We start from the raw sequence: 26053 nt of genomic DNA, 5'->3' as shown, positions 1-26053 counted from the left end.
GTCCTAGTTTGCTTTCATTTTTGCTCTTAGTAGGTAGGAGAGGGAGAGAACACAAGAATACAAATAATAAACTTGACACTCTGCTAATACCCTCTGGGAAACTTTACACAGAAACCTCGGAAACAGCTTGGGACCTGCCCTAGATGGCACCAAGCCTCTTTTCCCAAATACCTAGGGCTCTCAGCTCCTGCCGTTTGCTCCCAAAGCAACAGGGTGCTAATACACACCGGCTTCTTTGTTTTGTCCTTCCCTTTCCCAGCCCTCTGCTGCAGGGTGCGAGCAGCAGGGAACAACCTGGGGAGGGGGGGACGATTTTGAAGGATACGATGCAGTTTGACTTATTTATTTGCAAGCTCAGCGCAGCGACAGCCTGGCGTGTGTGCAGGCTGCTGCCGGCGAGCACCACAGGCTCTACTTTTTAGAGGGCAAGTGCCGATGAAGCTGTTGGGCTCCTGAAGCTATGAGCCCTGCTCTTGTGAGCAAGACGGATTTGAATTTTGCAGGTGTGCTGGGAATAGCCCAAAGCACCCGTCACAGTCCCTGGTCAGAGGAATTCACGGCTATTATATTTGGGATCCAGGCAATGATTACAAATCAATGACTCCACTCCCAGAGTGATTCATCGTTAACCTGGGAGTTTAGCTCTTTCCCTAGCTCTCTCCATCACCAGCTCCAGTTCTTTTAGCATCTCAAGTGTCTTATTCATTTTAAATCATCAGATAGCCACGGATGTAGCCAAGGAGGAGCGGAAGGACAGATGCATGGAGGCATGGTTGGGCAGCTAAGGGGAGGAAGGGTTTCTGAAGGGGGATGGAGGACCTTGAGGGTAAGTGGAGCTTGGCTGTAGGCTGGAGAGCAGTGCTGCCAGCGTGACCCACGGCAGACTGGCATCCTCTCTGCTGCAGGGCTCCCACTGACCTCCTTGCTTGGCTGGTAAATGACCCATATTTTTGCCTGGCTGGGCGCAAAGGTTGGGGGGGGAAATAAAAAAAACCAAACCTGTGTCCAGCCAGACCAAAGCAGAGGTTATTTAGCAGGCCAGTGGGGAGGTTTTAATCATCCCAAACATCCTGGGCCAGTCTATTCTTAATAATAATTTATAGCACTTAGAACTTTTACACATTCTAAACATTTTGCAGGCATTAACCGGGCGCTGGGAGGCCAGGACTGCTTTGGAGCAAGGACTGGTACTGTGGTCACACCCAGGCCTAGCAGAGAGGTAGGGGTCCAAGGAGCAGGCTTTCCACAGTCTGGCAGACTTTCCACAGGTCAGAGGCAGCCTGCTCTGCCTGCCCACCTATGTTAGTCTTCCAGCCCTTTGTCCCACCTCAGTTTTCTTCTCAAAACTGGAGTACGTCTCTTATGTAGACTTGCTTTAAAACCACAGCCATCTAGCTGCTGGCCTGGGGAGCGTGGCTATTTCACCAGCAGATACAGTAAATAATCACCACTGTCAAACGGGGCAGCTAGGCAGGGAATTGGTCCCATTTCACAAATGAAGCAGCTGGCACAGAAAGGATGGCTAACTGGTAGAGCCGGAAACACATTTCCCAGCTCCAACCCTCTCTTCCTGGCCTTATGGTGATATTTCCAGAGCATGGTTTAGACTTCAGCATGTTGTGAGAGGCTAGGAAGCTAAAAGACACCCCGACCCTCTGTACTATCAGAAATGCTCCTTGGTTTGGATTTGGCTTGCGCAAAATGGGTTGCCCACACAGGAAACACAGGCGGGGCTGCACCACCCTTAGATCTAGCCTCTGCTGGGTTTGTCATCACTGTAGCTTTTGCTATCATCTACACGTGCTGCAGGGCTTTAATCTGGGGCTGGGATCTGCAGTGGCACACAGCAAGCTGATCCTCCACACAGAAGCTGCAGTAGAAAGATGGACTTTTCAGGACACTGTGAAGCACTGGGTGAGATACCAAGCTGAAAGATGAAGTGAAAAACACATGTCCGCAAGCCTGATGCTGCTGCTGCCTCTGTGGTCCTTCCCCTTTCCTGCACCCCACCGCTGGGGACTGTGTGCATGCTCCCCTTTGCACCGCTGATGCTGCAAGGGGATCGAATGATGGGAGCAGACACCCAGCTGGGGCAGCAGCAGGGAAGATGCAGAAGGGAGAGGTGAGGAAATGTGCTGGTGGAGATGGTAGCCATCACCTCCAAGAAGCTTGAAAGGTTTGAAAAAAACTGGTTCCCATGCGGAACTGAAACTGAACCAAGGGGAATTCACTGAGAGCACTAAGTGGTGGCCACCAGCTATTTAAAGCCTCACATGCATCTGATGTGCAGCTGGGCATAGAGAAAGGGTGTGCCTGCAGCTTGCACAGACATACCGTGACAGTTTTAAAACAGGGCTTTTGAACACTGCTAAGTACAGCTGCAGCAGCCGAGAGGTCAGCATGGGCTAGAAACCACCCAAAAAAACAGGGAATATCGGAGCATTTGATGAAGGAGCAGGGCATGACTGGTGCCCCTATCAGCCCTAGCTAGACAGCAAGTGGGACCAGAGTCAGGGAGTTCAAGATTATTTCAGAAGCCAGTCAAGACTGGACAGGAACTGGAATCGCGGTCTTGTGGACAGACACACAGAGTTACTACACAACCTCCAGACAGGCTACCCACTTCTCAGCAAGAATTCAAACTAGCTGAGAGGTGTGTCGGCATGGAAATGACCCCTATAACATTCCTTGTTGGTCCTTCATACAGGACAAGTCTTCCTATACATGCCTTGATTCCCAGGGAGGTCTGAAACCAGAGCTGTGAATACCTACAGGCACTAGAGGAACCGAGGTCCTCCCACAAGTGGGACTCCTGGCTGGTGCAACCATACACTGGCTTGGGTTCTCCCTCCTTCCACCTACCATGTCCAGACAGATCCTGCCTAAAAGCAGCTGTGGTCTTAATTCACCAGTGCTGGCCCCCCATGATTTTTGTTTTCAGAGCATAGAGCACATTTGAATAGTGAGCAAAGCATCTCAAACTCCTTTTTATTTCCTAGTACAACCCTTGCAACATCTGTACAGCACTCTCCTGGCAATAGTTGCAACTGTTACATGCAAAAGTCTCATTAAAGAAGTGCTTTAGCACTGGACTTTGTTTTTGTTTTCCAAACTCAATTTGACAGGATGAACCAGTGCTGCAAATCTCTGTGGCCCTCTGGCAGACATTTCCAAGACTCCTGCCTGGCTCTGAGCTACTATTTGAGGTCCTTCGCACAGCATTTTAACCCCTCTCAACACTGAGAGCCTGTCTCTAGCACCCTATTCCTCACTGCAAAGATGGTTTTTCTAACTGCCTAGCCTGAATTTGGTTTTATGGTCCTAATGCCAGGCTTTACTACTCTGAGATAATTAAAGCAATTCCCTTACTTTGCTTATATTGTTCCCTTGAAGGTACTTGTAGGCAGAACGCTTGTCCCTACTGAACCATCTCTTTTCTACTTTTCTACTCCATACATTTCCCTCTGCGGTCCCTCCCAGTACCTCCCATTCTCTGGTTGCTTTTATCAACTAATAGTTGCTGCAGAGCATAGTTGGGTCATTTTTCCACTCCTCTGATCTCCCTTTGGAAGCAGGATCATCTTGAGACTCAAGAAAAACCCCATCCTGCTGAGGAGCAGGCAAGGGGCTGCAGCCGCCCTTCTGACACACTGCCGTGGCTGGGGCTTAGAGAGCATTGGGGAACCCTGGCTGATCCCTGCATGGATGCTGGGACTGATCTGGGTGACAGCAAAGGGTGAAGAGACCAGGAGAGGAGGAAAACCTGGCAGGTGTCCAGTTGGGATATTAGGGGGGGCTGTCCACCCTGCTTTCAATCTGTTGCAATGGTGCCAGCTAATGAAATTTAATGTATTATTGACCAGATTCTACTTTCTCTGCCTCAAAAATGTTCTTTGTGACTGCTGCGTGCTGTTTTCAATAGCTCTTGGCTTATGAGATCTTAGGAGTTTTTATTAAAAAAAATTAAAATCGTTAAAATTTTGGTTAAATTAAACCAAATGGACTTTGTTCTCCACTGGAAGCTGTTTATAAAACATCTGTTTTAAATAACCTTAAAACTCAGTCCATTCAACTATGCAAAATAAAAAGGTGAAATTACAATATTTGTTGTGATCTAAAAAAAAAAAAATAATATCAGACTGTGCCCACCTCCATCTGATTTACTCCCCAGGCACAAGCTTAGCCCTGTGTGCCCAATGCAGCCCTGGTGTGGCTGCTTGGATTGATGTCTGCCTGGTTCGCACAGCTGGCAAAGACTAGGCAAAATTATTTAAAAATACTTTTACAAATTACTGTTTTCTCAGATAAAAAAAAACATTAGTAAGTAGAGTTTGCAGTACTGTTGGCATTAAATGCATGGTGCTCTGCATCAGGTTAGATACCCAAGCTCGTGCATATTCCTGGGACAGCCTGAGCCGGGCTTAAGAGTTTCCCCGGGAATGTGTGCCTAAGCGTTTCTTCCAGGATGTTTAAAAGTTGCATATGCATGTCAGGGTACGCGGGAGGGCTGCGCAGACAAGCCCCTGATCGCCTCACTAGCAGTCAATGATGGGTTAAAGAGTCCACCTCTATTCTGTGTGGGAGCTGGAAGGGTTCCCATATGTGACTCCACTGCTTCAGCCCTCCGGTTCCCAGCCCAGCTCCCCTCAGCTGCCTGCCTGGGCGCCTCTGTCCTGATTTCTCATAACCTCCCCTGCCTCCTCCTCCTCTTTATATATTCATGAAGCGGTAGGGACGTGAATAAATAAAAGCTGAGCAAGCTGGAGCGGCAGCACAGGAAGAGGAACTGTGCATGCTGGCGGGTGCCTCGCTCTGCACCACTGGGACGGATCCTGCCTCTTTATCTTTGCTGGGACAGGGCCGGCTTGCAAGAGAGATAACTGTTCCCTGCTCTCTCGGGCAGCAGCTGGATGAGCTCTGGATGCAAGGAGGAGGAAAGTTAACAGTAAGTGAGTCAGTCTCACCAGGGATAAGATATCACCTTATTTTAGGATGTTTCTTTCTCTAAGTTCAGAGCCAGGCCTGACATGGGGCTCCATCTACCCCTCCTCTGTTTCCAGCACATTGCTCCCCCAGCACGCCCTCATCCCCTGGGACCCACTGATGGGGCTGAGGGCATCCTGGTGCACCCATGGGTGGAAGAGAGGCTGGAAGCAGAAGACACATGCGCAAGCAGGGACTTACTGTGCAATTCACAGGGGACCATTTCAAAATGTTGAGCTTTTCTCTAGCCTGCTTTGCTCTGGAGAGATTGGTGTGGAGGGTCACTAGAGCCTGGTGTTGAAGGATTATATTGCAGCTGTGCTTTTTTGGGAAGGGCAGAGTTCTCAGAGTTCACATGTGCCTATCTCCTGTGATCTCTTACTACTCCCATGGTCTCCCTTCTGTCCTTTTTTTGTGGGATTGTAAGGAAGGGACACACCTTTGTCACTGCAGAGGAAGCTGTGGGGTTTTCTGCCTGCAAATTAACCGCACTGATAGCTGGCATATACTATAAGGGTGCAACAAGGTCTTCTCTTGACTGTAAGGAATCAGAATCCGATTAGCTCAAGTAAAAAACAAAAGCATCTCAAGTACTATGGCCCCCTGCTTCCCTCCCTGGGACACTAGCAGCATGGCCAGCACCTTATCACCAGCACTCTTTATTCTGAGGGGGCTCCATCCCAGCTTGCAAACCAGAGTCCTGACCTCACCAATATGCTATTCCAGGGCTAGACCTTTGCGATATTGTGGATCTGCGTGACGTGCTGCCAGCCTGATCAGGGGAGGAATATCTCCTCTCCACCCTGCCCAGAGTCTTGCTGTGTGCAGTCAGCATCGTGAGGAGTGTGCGAATGCATAGCTCTAAATACAGGGGACATTGGTACCAGATGCTCCCCCCAGTACTGACCTAATTAACCCACTACTTCTGCAGGATGGGCCAACAGTTTAATATCCCAATGGGTCATTGCTAAGGTATCACCTTCTGACCTGTGCTAATGCTCCAATCTTCTCCTCCTGCCTAGGTGCAGCTCTAAGATGAAGCCTCCATCTAGGCAAGGCATAAGGCTGGCATACCTTCTCCTGAATTTGGCTTCCCTCTGCCTTCCCACCCCACTCTGGAAGGACCGGGACTCCCTAATGCAGGAGGAGAAAGCCCGTCAGACTGGCAGCAATTTGGTGCTGAGTAGACAGGAACAGCAGCTCAGCACAAAGCTCGTAAACCTCAAGAAGGAGGAGGTTGCAACAGCCATAACTACAGGACAGTTTCCTCCAAGCATGCACTTCTTTCGGGCAAAAAGCCTCATTGATCAGAGCACGGTGTTCAGCATCTTAAAGCACATGCCAAAAGGTAGGCTTGGCCTAGGGATTGCTTGTTTTATTAATCCTCCTCTCACCTTTTGCTTTCTACGACAGAGCTGGGACAAAGCGCAAGATGTGGCAGACAAGCTTATAAGAACTGTAAATCGTGTTCACTGGGTTCCAGGAAAAGCCCTGCCTCTGAGCTTGGGGACAGGGCAGGGGGAGAGAGGAAGAGGGGGATGGATTGGATGAATACACATTTCCAGCAATTGTAGCATTTGGTATAGCTTACAATATGGATCCTTCAGCCTTTCAAGTGTGGAGAAAGGGCAGAGGAAACAAAGACAACAAGACACCACAGACATCCATATTTGCTCAGCACATTCCAGCCAGGGCCTTTCCTTTTCCTACGCACACATACCACAGGCACATTACTGACCATGTCTTAGTCCACATCTTAGCCAAAAATGCTGTATCCCCCAATAAGTCTTTCTGCAGGTGGTTCTGTAGCAGACCAGGAAGTCTACTGGAAAGTCTGGGGGCACTAGAGGAGGGGAAGGTGCTACCTCCAGCACTGCATCTTTATTTACTTGTTGAATGCAAGTCAAAACCTGTGTTGATGTGACGTATAGAATGCAATAGAAAAACTACTGTATTAACTCATTTAGTCTCTCTTCATCAGGTTTAGCTCTGTGCACTTATAGGAGACCTCTGCTTATAAAGGCAGGCATTTCTCCTCATCTTTAGAGATGTTGTTTCGCCCCTGTTGTGCAGCAAGCTATGTGCTAACGGGCTGCCAGGCCCTATACCAAGAGGGTTTCTGTACTCTGCAGAACACACAAAGTTTCAAAGGCATTTGGACCATTTTAGGTTAGATAGCGGTAGGAGATTGTCAGGTACCTTCACTGCACCATCCTGTGCATCCTCCAACAAGCAGACGGGACGCAGCAGCATCTGAAAGCTCAGTACTCCAGGTTGCTATGGAAAGGGGGAGAGGATATTTTTAACCAAGGTGAAATCCAAACCACCTAGGCTGGGTAGCAGAAAGCCTAAAGTCTCCGTGTCCCTGAGCTGCTGACAGTTCAGCAGAGAGGCAGGGGGTTGAGGTGATCACAGGAGGAAGTCTTTGACTCCCAACTGACTAGTTTCTCCCTCTACATTTCTGGTTCAGTAAGGAAGTATCTGAACAAAGTGTCTTCTTTAACTAGAGCTAGGAGACAGCTGCAGTGAACATTGTCAATACTCCTGTGATTCTGAAGAATGAACCACCTGGAAGGGTGGGTGTCTTTTTAGATTCAGAGTCCCATGGCCTTGCCCATGTGGCTGCCTGGAAACAGGTTGGCTTTGGAAGATTTGGGAGTCAGCTTCTCCACCTGAGTATTTTTCACTTGCAAGGCTGTGACACTGGCATATGGATAAGAGCCATCTTTCTCACTTCCCAGCTTCTCCCTCCCAGCCTCTGGTGGGATGAGGATCCTTGGCTTGCAGCATCCTAATCTGTTACCATAAATGATTGGTATGTCAGAATTGTCATTATCCTTTTGTTGCTGGATTGAACAGGAAGGAATTTAAAAGTACTGCCCTCTTCACCTCCAGTGGGCTATCTCTGATACCAAGGAAGAATCAAAACAAACAAAAAAAACCACCCCGCACTTCTCCATCCAGGAGATTTTAAAATGAGTTCTCAGAATCTTTGCAAGAGTCATAAGCTTTTAGGGCCAAGATCACATCCTTGTAGCTGCCTGAGTAGGACCTACTCTTAGAGGCTTCAGTCTTGATCAGAGTCCCTGGGAATTACTGTTGTTTAAAGCACTATTGTAGTTTCTATTGCTGCTCATATAGGAAAGAGGCAGCATTGCCAGCAAGAGGAAGGTCAGGTCTAGACAGCTGTGGCATGCCTATTCTGTTGAGGGCAGCAACCACAGTTGCTCAGCATTTTAAGTCAGATCCTCTGTAATGGGAGATCATAGACATTATAGTCTATATTAGATTAGTCCACTATAAATTATAGTCTTGACGTTTGACTAATGTCACATACATACCAGTCTTTTGTTCTTGCTACTCATGTTTTCCCTTTACCCCTAAGGACATCAAAGCCATTTTTCCTATGAGGTCTCCCCTAGACTAATACATATCTGTAAGACTTTACCGCTCTCAGTATCTTCCCTTTACAAAGGTGAAGTTTAGGTCAAGCACCAATAATGTAAGAAGTCTCTGCAAAAGAAGAGATTTTTAACAAAACAAAAGGATGGGCTGAGGAAGGTAAGCATGCAGAGGATGCTTCCTATGCCAGGAAGACTGGCAGTTGCCAACATACAGCACAATAACAGAGTATCCCAGAGGCCCTTTGTGCTGGCCAGCAGCAGATGTACAATGTAAGTGAGCATGGTTTTGATAAGGCATAGAAGTAGATGGTACTTCTGCATCTGAGTACAATTCCCCGGTGTGTCATGGTCTGGAATTTTGGTGTACACCAGAGCTTCAAAGAGATAAAAGAAGAGACACAGACTAGATGCAACAATTGAGGCTAGGATTCAAATAGCTTAGATACAGAGGCTCGCTTCAGGTCTGCCAGTCAGCTAGCATGCCTTGTAAACTGCTGCCTACTGTGCAAGTTCCTCTTTAACTCAGTAGGGCCTGAGCCAGCTCACAGCAAAGTCTGTCTGAAAGACCTTTAATAACTCAGAGCATTTTCCATCCCAGCGGAGAAGCGGAGCTCCCTATTGATTTCCCCCCTCCCTCCACTCCCGGGGGGCTGTCACGCTCTGCCTGCCCCATGTTTGATGTGGAGGGGGCCACATCTCCCAGCACGGGGGGAGGCAGAGCAGCCGCACAGTCTCTGCTGGGAGAGGTCACTCACAGCCACCTAGAAGCATTTCCAGATGCCCCTGGATGGGCAAACTCAAACTATTATCACATATAAACCTCAGTTCCTTCTTCTCAGTTGCCTTATCTCATTAGGATATACTTTTCTTCCCACCAGGTGCTGTCTTACACCTGCACGACTATGCCATCCTGAGCGTGGACTGGCTGGTGTACAATGCCACCTACCTCCCCGACTGCTACATCTGCTTCACTCACACAGGCACCGTTCGGTTTCGCTTTTCCAAGCCTAAACCTCCTCACCCAGTGCCAGCCCAGTGCTCCCAGTGGGTTTTGCTGGAGAATTACCGGAAACAGCTGCGCAACGTGACTGAGTTTGATAACAGGTGAGTGAAGAGGGGTTGCAAGCCTGCAGGTACTTCATGATAGCATTGTGTAGCCAGCAGAATCACTCTGGTCTACCTTTCCCATTTGCTTGCTGCTCTGAAAGTAGGGAACTCAATTTAGGGCTGCATACACAGAACAAGCAAGTAGCAATATAAGAGCTTGAAGGTTGCAGCATTAAGTACACCAGAACTAAGGACCATCAAAATCGAAGATTTCTGTGCACCCTCACTCTGGCTGATTGTACAGATATGTTGAAGGCAGTGGTTTAAGTAGATTTATGTCACCTGCCCCCACCTCTCCTCAGCACCCAGGCTGCATGTACTCCCAGCATGGGACAGGGTTGCATAGTGAAAGACCTTGCCTCATCCATTAAGGTACACAGGGACAGGGTGAGGAAGTCAGGTAGCTGATGAACAGGCTCTCCCCAACAGCAGAGAAGACATTTGTAAAGTCATTGTCTTGATTCAGAGCAACAAGTTGGGCAAGCTACTTATGTTAGTTACTGCACTAGCAAAAAAACCCCAAAACACCACAAAAGAAAACCCAGCCTTTCACTCCAAACACCAACCTTGTTTTCTGAGGACTGTCTTTAAAACCCCACTGGTACCCACCACACTGAAGCATCAGGCACTCGTTCCCAACAGGACCCTTAGGCACCAGGAACCATGACTTGCCCTCCTGTCCTCGGACAAGGGGTTACATATCAGCCTGGGCACAGCCAATGAACCCTACACACAAGTCCTCTGTCTTGTAGCAGTCTCCCCACCTCAACGCCCTCCTGCTAACACAGCTTCTCCCCTTACAGGTGAGGCCTCCTATAGCTGTCCAGAAGCTTACGCCTCAGATAGCTCCCCAAAGCATCACCCACTCTCTCACAGGAGCTCCCCTCCTTGCAGACAACTCCTACCTTAATTGCTGGCAGCCTTTTATCAAGACCAGGTGTTAGTTGGCTGTTCAGCAGCCACCTACCATTTAATCACTTACAGGTGGGTGAGAATAGCCTGGCTCCCCCACCAGCTGGTGGTGACAGGAAGAGGGAGGCCTATCTCCCTATCCAGGGGCTACAGATCCCAGGACAAAGCCCTGCCGAAAAGGCCAGGAGGAAGTGTGTAGTTTTGCATGGCATGTGGTGGGCTGGAGAGAGCATGCTAAATAATGCATGTAGTCAGACACTGAGTGATGAGAACAAAGGAAAATATTGAGTAGCAATCCATTCAGAGGGCACCACCATCCACAGTGCTAGGGGGGCTGGGGTCCCACGGACAAAAATAGTATGGGGTGTCATGTAATTAAAGGCAACATTGCTGTACCAACACATGAGGCTGGATTTAGGTGATGTGGGTGACCCTAATTACAGCAATTCCTAAATGAAACTTGATGGGGTTTACTGTAGTGATCTTCAGTGAGGGTGTGTGCTTTTAAATAGAGACCTAACCCCTCTCCACATGGAAGCTGTCTGGGCTCTGTGCCCTACAGATCTGGGAAGGAGGTCAGGTTGAGAAGCTGAGGAGCTGCCAGACCTTTGGCATGGTATTGCCTTCCCTCCCCAACAACAGCAAGGGGCAGGGCAGAGAGAGCTGACTCTCAGGGGCATCCACCAACCCTCTTCTACGGAGGTCCAGAAGGGAAGGAGAAAGTAGTGCCAGAGCCAGGGCTCATGACCTTTTATATCCTGAGACTCAACTGCCCTGACACATGATGGAAGAAATAAGATCCAGTGAGAAGTCACGTAGCTGCGTCTTCCAAAGAGAAAATTGGTTCCCCATTAGCTCCCTTCAAGTTCTACTGGGAGTGATGAGGAGGGAAAGACCACAGCACCAGCTCACTTCAACCCCACCAGGACACCCATAAATAATGTACAAGAGATTGGATTTTGCATCAGCTTCACTTTCTTAAAGCCCATGCATTTGCACTGAACTGTCTCAGGAGCAACCCTGCGTTGTACTTGTTTTCGGTTGTAAGTCCATAGCGTGACATCCCTTTCTGGCTGAGGCTAGAGGCCATGGCATCCTATACACCTAGGAGGATGGAGTTGTGCATTATTTGGCTCCCTATGTTCCTGTTTGGGAACATGACTTCTTTTCAGAGGTGGTGTTATCACATTCCTCTTCTTTTGTATGAGCTGTCTGACATCGTCTAGTAGCCGTAAGTCAGAGCAGGACTTCAGAGTGGCAGGCACTGCACAGGGACACAAGACAAACCCTGCTACCAAGGGTCTCCCCAAGGGCAGAGGGGAAACTGAGGCAGAGATCACTGAAGTGATTTTCCTCAGCAAATGTGTGCCAGAGCCAAGTGCAAACTTGGATCTCTTGCATCCTGGTGCTTAGACTTACTCATTTGAGTTATGTTGTCCTTCATTTCTCGCCCTTCTGTGCTCATCACCACAAAATCGCAGAGGAGTCATTGCACATAATGTGCGAACACACGAACAACAGCCACATTGAGGCGCTTCCTCTCCTATTTTAATCTAATCCCTGGGTACTAGTATAGGGGTTAGGAATGTTTTTTGGCCGTCTGGAAATAGGTCTCTAGCCAGGAATAGGCCCCAATCTGTTCTGCTTCTCAGTTTCTGGAAACTCTCCCAGTCTCTTGAACATGTGCATCCCAGGCTACCTCTTTCCTGCACTCCTCTTTGCCCTTGAGCACTGACAAGCTGAGAGAAAGCAGATGTCAGAGGAAGGAACGGATGGATAGTTGGGTGGTTTCAAGGAAGTATCAAGGGAATATGGCAGCAGAGAAGGGCTCTCATGCAAGACAGGGTGGATCAGCAAATGTGAAGGGAACAATGGAAATGTTTCTGAGAGACTGCACCTCTTTCACCTTACTGCATTCCTGAACATTTTTGCTGTTTGCATTTTTAGGTACATATGCATACATATACATATGTGTGTGTGTGTTTTGGAAGGAAGTCTTTTTGTTTGTTTCCCTCAAAAGAAGGTTTAATCATTCCTATTCAAAATACACATCTTATGAGCCAAGACCCTGGAGTATTCTGTTACTGGTAAGCTTCCAAAAGGGTGCTATTATGAGAGCCAGGAGACCACGGGCCAGGAGATAAAGAAAGGAAAGGAATTTTGTTTTGAGACTTAAAAGAAAAAAAAAATCCTAACTTATTTATTTCACAATCAATTATGATATAGGAGAATGTAATTTTTTTCCTCAAGATACAACATAATGGCCACTGTCTCTAAAGAAAGAGCATGCCCTTAGATATTTAGGGAAACAATGTTGACATTCCAGATATTTGTAAAATACCACCACACCCCCCCCTGCCAGCAGCCCGAGGATTAAGGCCGTGCCCGGCAGCGCAGCTCCAGTGGCCCAGCGGAGCTCTCTATCACCAGGATGAAGTCATCTGTGAGGGAGCTGACACCACGGCCAAGGCTGCGGGAACAACTCCCCTGGGCGCTAACGGCTGCCCGGACCACCATCACCTTCCCCTCCATGTCCTCCGCCTGCCTTATCTCACAGAAAAATAGGGCAGTGTGTGTGTTACAAGGGGAAAAGAAGAATAAAAATCCACTACAGAAACAAAGCACTCCACTCCCTCTACAAGTCTCCCCTTGGGGAGAAGAAGAGGGGACGAGAGAGAGAGAAAGCGAATGAACCACATGTGACAGATGTTAGTCACACTATTTAATGCACCACTGGAAGACATTCAGATACTACGGTGAGGAGAGGGGTATAATTACCCATTGAGAACAGAAAAAGAAGGAGGAAAAAGAATGACTTTAAAAACAAGGCAACAAAACCCTTCGCTTCTGCATTATATAGCACAAGAAAGAAAAATGGGGAAAAAAAAGAACAGGAAAAGAGAAAGCAAAACCACAGTTGAAAAGAAATAATCCTTAGCTGGTTGTTTTAGCTGTGCCCCTTTGGGCATATGCATTGCAATAGCATTGTTCAGTGCATATATGACATGACATGGAAGGCTATTTGTAGTCTGCACCTGATCACTGACGAGGGCCCATTCCAGAAAAGAAGCAAAAAATGTATTTATGAAGCTTTGCTTCATCTGCATGAGCTACTGATGGCAAAAGCCCCTGAACCCTTAGGAGATTACCCAGTTATCAAGGATGGATCACTATTACGCAATAAATCTTCAACAGTTATAGGGATCAATAATCAGTCTCAAAGGGAAGGGGATTATAAAAAAAGCACAATTTGATTTATGTGCTTTTAGGAGCAGGGCAGTGTGGGGATTTATTGCTGTTTCTAGCCCAAGAGCACAGGCTAAGTAAACAACCACAAGTTTGTACAGCTAGATTTAAAGGCAGGGAGGGAAGCTCTGTGCGCACCCGTTGCTGGAGGAGCCGAGTTCTCACAGGACAAGGGGAGAAAGCAGTGGGAGCCCAACTAACCGCCCATCCTTATCTGAAATGAAGCTGCGCGGGGCGGCGAGAACGGGCTTGCACAGCCTTTTGATCCACGGGGAGGTTTTTCCCTCGGTGCTTGCAGGGCTGGTGGGAACAGCCCCGCTCGGCTCTCGGCTTCAGGCAGGTGCTCTCTGCTGGTGCACAGGGTTGTCGGGGAGCTGCCCTTTGGCCAGGAGGGGACTGGAAAAGTCTCTTTTCCCCAGCTCTTCCCACACAAAACCTCCTCTCCCCTCCTTCCTCTCCGCCAGCGGCTGGCCTCCACCGCAGCTCCAGCAGCTGGATCAGCGCCTTCAAGATGCCCCTGGCTCCTGCATTCCTGGTTTCTAGGGTGATGCTGTGGTGTGTGCTGCTGCTGCGTGCTCCCCACTGCCCACCCCTGCCGTAGTCCAGCTCGGTCCCCTTTGGTTGCATGGATTACTGAAGAGTAGCCGAGGTTGCCCAGTGTCCAAGTGATAACAGCACCAAAGCCCCTATTGTAATGTGTGGGAGGGCAGGAGGGCAGAGCCAAAGCTAGTGTGGAAACCTTAACCCTGAATTTTTCTGACTGTTGAACATTTAAAACCTCATCCTTAACGTGCTATGAGTGTCTCTTTATGTACAGTTTTGCTTCTAAAATTGTTCCCAGCAAAGAAATTAACAGAGTGAAGAAAAAATGAAACTGAAGCCGCTGGAAGAGGGTCCTTAGAGCATGAAACAGCAGGCAAACACTGGCAGAACAGTCTCCATTTTATGGGCAGGATAGAGGGACTCAAAAGGGAGGTACCTGCCCGGGATGTCTTAACTTATGAGTTTGGACCAGATCACATTTTACATCTGTAGGAGGGAGATTTTTAATTCCATCCACAGAAGCCTCCTGGAAGAAAGTGAGAGTACAAATCAAACCCACACCTCCCATATAACTGAGCAGACAACTGCACAAGGATGGGGGCCAAGACATCAAACACGAAACATTATTAAAGACCAGTAGCTGTTATCAAGGGGAAACAATATACTTGGATGAAAGATGAAGCATGGTTGAAGGTATTTCTATCTGAACCTGCTTAGCCCTTGATACTAGATAAGCATCAGGCCTGGCCAGCTCTGTAGCTTGCTGCGATGGCTTCAGGTTGTCCACCCAGGAATGAAGTTAATCACCCCTGTATTGCCATTTAGACTTTGCCCACTGGCCTGAGAAATTTATTACAAACTCTTCTTCAGGTGGCCACCAGCGGGGGGAAGACAGCTGTTGCCAGAGGCAAGGCTTCGGGTGGGATGAAGGCTATCAACTTGTCAGAGGACAGTATTGCAGCACAATGCTCACCCTGTCCTAAATACAAGCTGTCACCCACAACTAGATAATCTTGCAATTACTGGCTCCCTTAAACTCTGCTTGATAAAACTACCCACCGCCTCTCTGGATTTCTGAAAGAGGCTTATATGCCAGCTGAGCCTATGGAGGAAATAAATACGTTTCTGTCCCACTAAGGAAAAGTCAGGACCTGTGATTCTTATCAGTTGTTTCCCAGCAGATGAATCTGAAGAAGTTATCAGCAAAGCAGGCAGGATATCAGGTTTGTTCCACTGGGGGGAAAAGGATTTCTGATTCACAATCATTTTCCCCCTGCTTATATTAGATGACATATTTTGACAATATGAAGGTACCAGGGCAAGTTACAGGCTTAGTAAGCAGGTTAATGGTGGCCCAGTACGTGGCATCTCCTGGAGACTCGGTCTGCCTTTAGGTGGTGAACTTAGGGCCAGGTGTCATAAGTTTTTACATGCATTGAAGATCTTTGGGAGAATATATTGTCTACAGGAGTGATGTAATAGCCTACTTTTGTATTAAGGATAAGGTGGTGAGACACTGGAACAGGTTGCCCAGAGAAGCTGTGTCTGCCCCCTCCCTGGAAGGGTTCAAGGCCAGGCTGGACAGGGCTTTGGGCAACCTGGGCTAGTGGAAGGTGTCCCTGCCCGTGGCAGGGGGGTTGGGACTAGACAATCTTTAAGTTCTCTTCCAACCCAAACTATTCTATGATTCTATGATACCCCTGGGTAGCAGAGTGCAATTCTTATAAAAACTTCATACTTGCTTTTGTAACTCTATTACTACTCAAGATTTTGCCCTCAAAAAAGGAAGGGATGGGTTTGGAACACCTTGTCTTACCCTGCTTGTAGCTCAACATGTGGCATATGACTTTTTACCTGTCAGTTATTATTGTACCAGCCATTAGAGGGGTAAATATATGTGGCAGAAAAAATGATCTGAATGCTTCCTAGTTGCACCAGTCATTGTTATGCCTGTTGTATTGCAGTGCCAACAGGCTCCGAGTTAGATCTTGGGCCCCTATTGTGGCAGGAATGGCTTTGCACCTTTTCATGGTCCTGCCCAAAGAACACATGCCTCCTTCAGCACAGCGGCTGCCCTGCCGCACCCCAGAACATGCAGGTGGCAGAGTGTCACGTCCACAAAGCTTGGTCTCTGACAATAAAACTCACAATGGGAAACCTATTTCCACCTGTACTGAACATCCAGACACCAGCCAGCGACTTTTTGCATGCTGAAAGCCAGTTGTCTTGTTTGCTATTCTCATTTTTCCTCTTCTCTTTACCCTTTTCTACAGCTTGCTGGGAAACTTGACCCTGGTGACAGATGCCCCTGAGCTGGCCTACCCTTCTCAGACTGTCATTTGGAAAAGATTTGAAGAAGTCTTTCTCATTGCCTCTGGACTTATCTGCTATGCACCTGTGTTCAAGGCCTATTTCTACCAGGGGCTGCTGGAGCTCTATGAAGATAATGTACAGTATGTCGAGATAAGAGCTATCCTGCCTCCGGTACGTATTTTTTGGCTTCTCTAGTATTCTTTTAAATCCTTATTTCTCCAAAACTTTTCTCAAGCCCTATCTTGAATTTAGTTTTTGGATGTTTGCATACCTGCCTTTCTAAGGATGCTGGAAAACCTTGATCATATTCAAAGGTCTTTGTTGGAGATTTGCATAGGCAAGGACTTGAAAGTGAGAGATACTTTGTTCTTAATGGCTAAGGAAGATACTGTGGCAACAGCATAAAACTGCATTGTACAGTCTGACTGGGAGTTGTGTCGAAATCTTGCTGGTTGGAGAGATGTATATCAGCTTTGTCTGCACCAGAATCACCTGTTCTGTGGCAGCTCTTCTGGAACAATTTCCCATCTTGAACAGAGACTTATTCTGGAATAGTTATGTTATTTTAAATCCACAGCTTATTTCAGAATGATTTCTCTGAACAGGTTAGTAAACCAACTGGCAAAGCATAGTCTTCCATAGTTTGCAGACAAAGTAAAATTTTGGCAAGGTATGTGAAGTATGAACTGCTCCTTTCATTGCTACGAACACTAAAATCTGTTGGTAATAGTTTAGGCCTTTCTCCCTGCGTGTCACCTGGAGCTGGTCAGATTGTCCTACAACCCCATACTGCCCCAGTGCCTTTCAAGCACCAACAGAGCCCATCGCTGTTCTTCGGCTGTAATGGTTCCCACTTTCCTGGTGGCAATTTCAACACTGCAGGCACACCTTTCCTATACAGTTCTCCAGACCAGCTCCAAGAGGGGCAGCAGGGGGGTGGGACCTTTGTCAGCCTTACCAAAACAAACCAACCGGGGCTGCTACTCCTCACTACACCGCCTACCTCTATGTTCTTAACAGTCCATTGCAACGGGAATGAAACTGCTGTGCAAGGTCCATCTATCTGGCAGCACCTGAAGGACCAGGTGGTGGTGGTGGTGGGTTGTGCGTGGGAACGCCGGTAGCATCTTGCTGCTGGCACCACGGTGTCCAGTGGATGGAGCTGCCATGCTGACATCCCACTGGGGGCCCGACTCCCAGATGTGCCTGCCAGCAACTTCCTTAAATCATTGCCCTTGCATGCAATGGCTGGTGAGCTCCAGCCAGCTGCAGATGAATGTCAGTGCCCCAGCAACCACTGCTGCTGCCAGACAGGCCTCCATAGCCACCCCATCAGCAGACAGGAAGGTGCTGTGACAAATTTGGAGGCTGATCTGGCTTTGTGCATGCCTCCGCCCCAACAGCTGGGGAGCAGGGCTGCTAACCCTGCCCTGTTGCAGCTTGGGCTGGCCTCATGGCAAAATAGGGCTCAGTGTCGGGGCTGCAGGCTGGCACTCTATCGTGCCTGAGATGAGAAGGGTGTATTGAAAAGAAAAAAAGAAAGGAAGGGGAGAAGACCACACAGATTATATGTATCTTACTTTGCTGGGTTTTGGTCATGAGCCAGTTGCTCTGAACTCAGTCACCATCTGTCTTTGGGATACCTGGAAAGAGAAAATAACAGCAATGTCAAAATTCTTGTGCTGTGAGACAGTGTGAACACTGGCATCCCCCCAGGTCACATAGGTTTCCGAGCCAAGAGTATCTGTGATGATACAAGTGCGTGGGCCTGACTGGAAAATACCCTGCGTTTACCGGCAGCCCTTAGACATGGTTGTACTGTCTTTTGAACAGAAGCTTGGCAGGGAAGATTCGTTTCCCATCCAGCCCCTAATGCTGGCTCCAGGCATGGGAGCCTCCAGAGCCCCTGGGCTTACTCGCACCCGGCAGCTCAGCGTGCTGCGAGGTACAGGCAGTCAGGCTGCCTGCAGCCCAGGTCGTTCTGCGAGGGCTGCGAGGAGCTGCGAGCACGCTGGGCTGCCGGCCCTGACGGGCAGCGCAGGCAAGGGGGATGAGAGAGAAAGGAAACACTTCGCCGTGGAAGTCGAGGTGAGCAGGGTGTGACAGGAATAGCAACATGCTTGTGTGGCTGGAGTTCCTCTACAAGGCTCAGACAACAGCGCTGACACTCTGCAAAAGCTCGCCTTGCAGCAAAGCCTGCCAGAAGTGGCCCCTGAAGTAAAGTAAATGAAAGTCGGGATTTAGTGTGAAACAGCAAACATTGTGGAAAAGCCCCCCCAAACCCAGCTGTGTTTGCAAATTCAGCTGTGTAAAGTTTCACATTCCCATGGGCTGTAGCAGGGGAAAATTCCCCCTGAGCATTTGCGGCTGCTGGTGTCAGCATGGGGGACACCATGGTGTGACGGGGCACAGGGGCTTAGTGAGGGGCATCACTGCAACGGGCAGCACCAGAGGGGAAGTAAGAAGGTGGAGTGGACCAGAAGGCTGAAAGAGAAAAGAAAAGAGAGGAGAATGAGAACAAACGGAGTGATTTCAGCCACTGTTTGTGAGTGACTCCTGGCAGGGCCTTTGCGGGTTAGTATCAATTGGGGCACGCAGAGTCTACACGCCTGCTGAAATCAGGGCAGAAGCCCTGCATATAGCCCTGGTAGTGAGGAACTCACAAAGTAAGTTGATGAGACAGAGCATGCCAAAAGGATTATTTTTCCCAGTTTGCAGGCAGAGAGCTGGGAAAGTGTGGCAAGACTAAACAACTGACTCAAGGTCACAGAGCAAACCTCTGGCAGAGGAGAGCAGAAGCCCAGCCCAGCTGGTAGCTTATGGAGCTCAGCCCTCGTGTGCCTTGGGGCTGCCTTGGCTGACAGACTGCCACTGCAAGGCACAGAGCGTGTGTGAGCCACCAGACGGCTGGACAAAACGCCCCAGCATTTGATATAGACATGAGTAAGAAGAGGTCATGGTCTCCTCTGGGTACTCAAGGGCACTTGCTTGCCATGTCTGAACATGGAGAAACTTGTTTCTTGTATCACATAGGAGGGAGGAAAACCACTCTTTGGTTCTTGCCAGCTTGTAAAGGCTTCAAGAAGAAAATGTTCTGCACAGATTTAACTGTTTTTTTCTGCCCTGTTGCCAGGACCGCAGCACATTGCTTCTTCGCAGGTTTTCTTCAGTTCATTTCTCCCAACCTCCAACAAAACACCTCTTCCAACTTCTGCTTGTCATGTGCTTTTCATCCTGCAGGTGTATGAACTGGATGGCACCCGGCACAATAAGTCATGGTCCGTGGCAACCTATCGGGAAGTGACCAGGCAGTTTGTGAAGGAGCACCCTGACTTTCTTGGAGCCAAGATTATATTTACAGCACACAGGTAGAGGCTGAGCTGGGCTAAGAGCAGCTGTGTGTGGCTGGCTGTGCTGAGGTGGAGGCGGCGGTGGGGAGAGAGGAGTCCAGGCCAGGAGAAGTGATGCTAAGGGCTAGGCTGAAGTGCCACAGTTGGTTAGCAATGCCCATGTCCATCGTCAGACCCGGGGTGTTGACTCCCGAAGCATTTCCTGGCACGTGTAAAAGGCTGAGGATGAGAAATCATCTATATAAGTCCGCGTATGTGCGAAGTGACCAAGGTTAGCTCATGGTGTGCACCAGAGAGACAAGTGTCTGCGAGCCCTGGGTGAGGAAATGAGCAAGGGGAGGGCTGCTTGCGTGCGTGTGTGCGTGTCCAAGCCATGTGTGCTCTCTTCCCAAGCCTAGACATACTTCCCCTCTCTGCGGAACCTGAAGCAATGACAGCAGTGCCTGAGTATGGGCAGTCGGTATTGCAAAGGTCCTTGTGGGACCTTGCAAACGCTGTTCTCCCAGCAGCCTTTGTACGGTATGTTAGTGCTGCTGTTCGCAGGCGGGCACAAGGCTGTTCTCCAAGTCAGCCAGATGCCATGAAGTCATGTGAGGTGATCCTGAGCAAATATAACAGACCTCTCAGCAGCACTTACTCACTCCGGCTCGGCATGATGCCGTTCCCAGTTCAGAACTGGCTTGCCTCTGGCCAGCTTGGGTAGGGACAGTCTGTCTGCAAAATGCACTGTGATGTTTAAGTCCAATAGGGCTGGAAGAAATCTAAATTTAAAACTCTTGAAATGAAGCTACTGTCCCACCTCCCAGCAAAACAGTTGAGAGGAAAAAAAAAAATTTAAACATTTTCTCTCCATGCTGTTGTGTTCCCTGCTTGGTAGATGGGAAAGCCAGTGAGTCAGACAAGCATGCCTCAACTCCAGTGACAGCAGGGTCTAGCCAGGCATTTCCTGGTCATTCAGGGGTTTCCTTTCATAATATCAATTTTCTACTGCTGTTACTCTGGAGACCTGAAGATGGTTGTCAGATTCAGGAGCAACTTGTGCATTTTGGAAATACCCCTGGGGGCCCATTTCACAAGTCAAACCCAAAGAAGGCAAGCCTTCTGGGAGTGAGCCTCTGCACTGCTTTCTCTCTCTTGCTCTTTAGGATGCTGAATGTTTCCCAGATTAAAGAAGCCATCGTCACTGCCATGGCACTCAGAGCCCGCTTCCCAGACACCCTGGCAGGCTTCGACCTGGTAACCGTATTTTTTCTGTGGCTTCGCGTTAACCCCTAGAGGTGCGATATAACTACATGTATAATATGGCATATGTTTTATACCAGAGCGAGATCCTCTGCTGCTGTACTGAAATCAGTGTAAATGAATTGCAAATCCTCCAGCTAAGGATTTTGTTGAGGGCAACTGACAAAATCCCCTGAAAGAATCAGCTCCCTATCCCACAGCATTGTAATTCAGTACAGTTGGCACCTCAGTGATATATAGCTCTCAGTCCCACCATCTTCCAGAGAATGTTCAAAAATACCTTCCTCTTTCCCCCAGGTTGGTGATGAGGATGAAGGTCATTCTTTATGGGACCTGAAGGATGCTCTGACCATCCCGTATTCTCTGGGGGTCAATTTGCCATACTTTTTCCATGCTGGGGAGACTGGTAAGCATGAGGACTCAAGGCCTGTTATTGCTTGCAGAGGCAAGTGGTGGTCTTGCAAAGCACAGAAGAAGCAAGCCTGGCTGTATCAAGATGATGTGTGTGTGTGTATACACCTGTATATAATTGGTTTTCCCTATGCTTCTCCCCACATCAGCTTGTTGCTGTAGCATTCCTACATGGCACCTTCCCTACCCGCTCCTTCCTCTTGACTGTAGGCATCATGTTGCTCAGTGTCTTTGCTCTGTGTGTGACATGGATTCATGCTGCATGAGTTATTGCTGGTAGCCATTTCCTCCTCAGAGCAGCACTTACCTCCCATCCACAGTGGCAGCAGAAATCCCCAACTATTATTTTACATTATAAGGTGAAGGAATGTCTAAGCCAGCCTCAAGTCTTTCCTGAATACACTCATCAAAATAACTGATCATTACCCTTCATTCCTGGGGCAATGTATTATTATTTGCAATATATCATTCAGTCCACACGGGTGGGATTTATCCTAACCATGTATGACAGTTGTGTCTAACTTGTGTGTTATGCTTATTGCATGTTGACATCAACAGAGAAGATGTCTACATCTGAACTAGTTACCCTAGGCTCCCTTTATACATCTCATCCTAATGTACAGGCTATTCCTCAGAAATCACTAGTTCTCTTCATTGACTGTGAATGGAGACCAGCATGATTAGCTTAGCTGTAAGAGCAATACTGTGGACATCTAAAGCCGGGTGAGATGAGTGGCTATCTCTATGCTGGGCAATGTCCTGGGCAGATTTGGATCCCTGTTTCACTGAAAATGGGAACTCAGAGCATGAGCAACTCTCTCACCTTGCAACTGGGACATTTTTTAACAAAAACGTCTAGCAGTTTGAGAAGATGTATTTCCTTGCAGCATTGCAGTGATTCTTACCCGTCTTTGCTTAGTCTGGCACGGCACCTCTGTAGACAATAATGTGCTGGATGCATTGCTACTGAATACCAGCCGGATTGGCCACGGACTTGCCCTCACTAAACACCCAGTAGCCAAAAGTTTGTCTCGGAAGAGGGATATTCCTGTAGAAGTCTGTCCCATCTCCAACCAGGTATGTTGTTAAAAGCTTAGATCTTGGAGCTGAGACACTGGAATGGGATTTACCATAGCAGCTAGGAGCAGCAGGGAGCTGGGGGGCAGCTAGACATTTTATTGCACCCAGGCTGGCTCAGTTTTCTTTGCAGCACATTACACTGCAGTTTGCTACGTAGACACATGCTGTGTATATATAACGCTTGTAATGCCAGTCAGGTCAAAATCATTTAAATTCCTATCTAGAGGAACCTGGGAAGGCAGTCCTCCCTAGTGGAGATGAGGCCCAGAGCCAGGGAGGTGCCTAAAGATACATAATGGAAAATACTTCAAAGTCAGGAGGGCCAGAGGCTGAAAAGCTGGGATTGTAACTGGAAGTCTTTTCGTTTTCTAGAAGTCATAACCAGGGGGAACTCTTTTGCAACACATTAGTGTGGTGCCTTTTGTCCCCTGGGTGCAGCAGAAAGGATGCTCTGGGGTAGAGATGTACCGGTGGGAGCCTTGAGGGAGAGAACTCTGATACCAGCTCCAGATGCCCTGGGCTAAGCATCATGGCACATACATAACCAAAAGACTGTTCCTGAAATGCTCACAGTCAAATTGTTATAAATAAGCAGAAGTTATTCAGCCCACTGGCCTTAATTTAGGTGTTTAATTTAAGAAACCAGTCTCCTTGTATAGTCAGTGGAGACAAGTAGTCACCTCCTGCAGCAGTTCAGAGCAGAACGCCTAACAGGCTCTGAACAGCCCCCTGGAGGCTCTTCCTCCCTTATGACTACCTGCTGGCACAGGCAACTATAGCAGGTATGCAGTGTGAAGGGTGCCATAATGTAAACACGGCTACAGCAATAACCTGATGTGGTGTTGTCTCCCATCCTTTCCCGCTGAGGTCCTACTGTTGGTACCTGACTTGCGGAGCCATCCTGCAGCTGACCTCATGGCTGAAGGGCACCCCATTGTGATCAGTCCTGATGATCCCCCTATCTTTGGGGCAAAGGGAGTCTCCTATGACTTCTACGAGGTGTTCATGGCCATCGGAGGGATGAATGCTGACCTGAGGACCTTAAAACAACTTGCACTCAACTCCATAAAGTAAGTTCCTTACCTCTCTCACCTGGCCATAGTAATGTTAAGGAAACTATCAGCTTGCTTCCTGGAAAGCCACTGTATTTGGGGTTTGGCTGCAGGGTGTCTCCTCTGGATTAACAGAAGGTCAGTTCATGTGGCAAAGTATTCTCTGTGTGTCTCCTCCAAGGGCAGGACACAGGGACTGCAGAGGCTCCTCTGCCTGTGCTCTTGAATGCCTTTCTCTAACTCAGTGTCTCAGTTTATTCCCCCTTTTCCATCCTTTGAGAACTTGCAACCAGCATCTGTTTCTGCATACAGGAGAAATCTTATGTCTTTGTATCACTTGTCTATTTCTGCCAGAATTTGACTTGCTGCGTTGTTTGCCATGGCCCACTGGGGAAACACAGGAAAACAATCTACCAGCATGTAGTTTGGGTTTGTTTAACCACTTTTTCTATTTATCTGGACAGCTCTGGATGTCCCAAAATAGTTTAGATATGGCGCTCAGGGTCTTTCTGTACTTTCCTAGACTCTTGTCTGTTTGACAAATCCTGTGCCAATCCTCTCGTCAATCCCAAGACCCGCATGGCCAGGGAGACAACAAATACTCTTATTTCCTACCAATTTGGACCAAGCCCAGGGCATATCTGAAAGCAACAGCAGTGCTGTATCTTCTCTCCTAGCCACTGGGTGCTGCCCAGTGAGCCTCCAGCTTATGCAGACTGCGTTGTTTGTCCTCATGGTGCAGGACTCAGTAGCTGTTGATACGGCCATTATGCTTCTTGTCCCAGCATGAGCCCAGCGGGCAGGAGCTCAAGGCTCTTTATACTATGTTACTCTGTGCCGTGTAGGCATGTCTTGCAAGGGTTAATCTATTGCTGCTTCCTGCCTTTTCATTTTGTTCACTGATCTTGAAATAGCTGCCCCCTTGTCTGCTGTCTGATACTGACTTTTCTCCTCCTCACAGATACAGTACCATGCTACCAGTTGAGAAAGCAAAGGCCAAAGAGGTCTGGCAGAAAAAATGGGACCAATTTGTGGCTGACCTCTCTGATAGCTTTTTGAGGGAGCTTTAGAGGGGAGAAGACTCATCTCAGACGACATTTGGCGAGCCAGAGCGAACTTATTTCTAAGAGGGAGACTGCTTCTTCCATGTCACCTGAGTGTTTGAATGAACCTCAAAGTCTCACCTGGCAATGGGTGATTCTGGTAAGCTGGGCTTGATGGACTTAATACTAAGAATGAGCTGCGCTATGCTGTGAAAGTCATGGACTGGAGGTGAGAGGGAACAGTGAGCCTTTATAGCAACAACAAAAGAACACCCTGCTCAGAATAGTCAAAACAATTAAAAATTGCCAGTAACCAAATCCTGACATTCTTATTCAGGAAAAACATGCTTTCTAATTAGAGTTAGTGGGAGATTGCCAATGTGAGGATCTCCAAAATTCGCCTTATCATTACAAAATGCAGACCTTGTCCGGAAACAGCTAAGACAAACATCCAACCATTTGGGCCACTGACCTTCAGGAGAGCAAGGACTGAAAATGACTCTTGTTATGTTTAACCCTGGGCCTGCTGCCAAAATAGCACTGCTAGGTTGAAGAACCAGTCATAGGTCTGATGTCTGCTATTTCAGGACCTACCATGGCTGGATATGAGCTGATGGAACTTGCTCCCAGAACATTTAAGCCTGGTTGCACAGTGACCATAAAGCCAAAAAGAGGTGCCTCAGTTGCCAACAGTTGTTTTTTTTTTTACTGCAAAATCTTTTCCTGTCCTCTGGTCACAAGGAAGCCAAAACACTTTTCAGCTGAGAAAAAACACCCTGGCTTACAGATCCAGCTTAATTAAAACTGTCCCCCTGCACTGGGCCATGCTAACACAGGCCTGTGCATTTACAGGAAACACCTTTTGGTTTCAGGGGTTTCTACTACCAGCCTTTGTTGCCTAACCCAGAGTGCAGTTGTGCCCTTATTCAGCCTGTCAGACAGATTTTCACCTACACAGAGAACTACTCTCACACTGTGGATATCCACAGTGTTCACTTGGACCTTTGTAGTTTTCAGCTCTTTGGCAAAATGGTATTTCAGAAACTACACAATAAATAGAGTCTGGACAAGCAGATTCCCTTTCTTAACATCATCAAAAATATCAGAGGAAGAACTAGTTGCAGGGAGATTAAAAAAAAAAAGAAATCTTAACCAGGATGATAAACAAATTCAGCAAAATCCTTCGGCACTCATATCCCAAGCCCACAGCCAGAATCAACCAGCGTTTCTCCCTGACTTCTGTACAATTATGCTGGTTTGCATCAGCCAAGGGAGAATTTAGAAAAGTTCCTGCTGAAAGACATCTCCCTCCTCTGAGTCACAAACTTGCAAGGACTGTCGTTTCCTGATCTGACCAGCTTGGGCAA

The 26053-nt window shown here is 48.1% G+C and overlaps 1 protein-coding gene and 1 long non-coding RNA gene across 3 annotated transcripts in view; one reads left to right on the top strand and one right to left on the bottom strand.

Annotated features, from left to right (window-relative positions):
• The window catches only part of LOC141944680 (uncharacterized), a 53520-nt gene that overhangs the window by 22902 nt on the left and 4565 nt on the right, over positions 1–26053 (bottom strand). For both annotated transcript variants that reach the window (XR_012629304.1, XR_012629303.1), the window contains exon 2: positions 18089–18151. This is a non-coding gene — a long non-coding RNA (uncharacterized LOC141944680). The remainder of the gene's footprint in view (positions 1–18088; positions 18152–26053) is intronic.
• On the top strand, positions 4789–25756 carry ADA2 (adenosine deaminase 2). The gene is made up of 10 exons (XM_074871714.1): positions 4789–4945; positions 6006–6331; positions 9266–9491; positions 16469–16679; positions 19749–19876; positions 21004–21094; positions 21398–21506; positions 22431–22588; positions 23459–23661; positions 24605–25756. Exons 2-10 carry the CDS (start codon positions 6019–6021, stop codon positions 24711–24713), a joined length of 1548 nt encoding a protein of 515 aa, XP_074727815.1. The 5' UTR covers positions 4789–4945; positions 6006–6018; the 3' UTR covers positions 24714–25756.

This window comes from Strix uralensis, chromosome 5 (genome assembly GCF_047716275.1).
Source record: "Strix uralensis isolate ZFMK-TIS-50842 chromosome 5, bStrUra1, whole genome shotgun sequence".
NCBI lineage: Eukaryota > Metazoa > Chordata > Aves > Strigiformes > Strigidae > Strix > Strix uralensis.
This window is presented reverse-complemented; position numbering and strand designations above follow the sequence as displayed.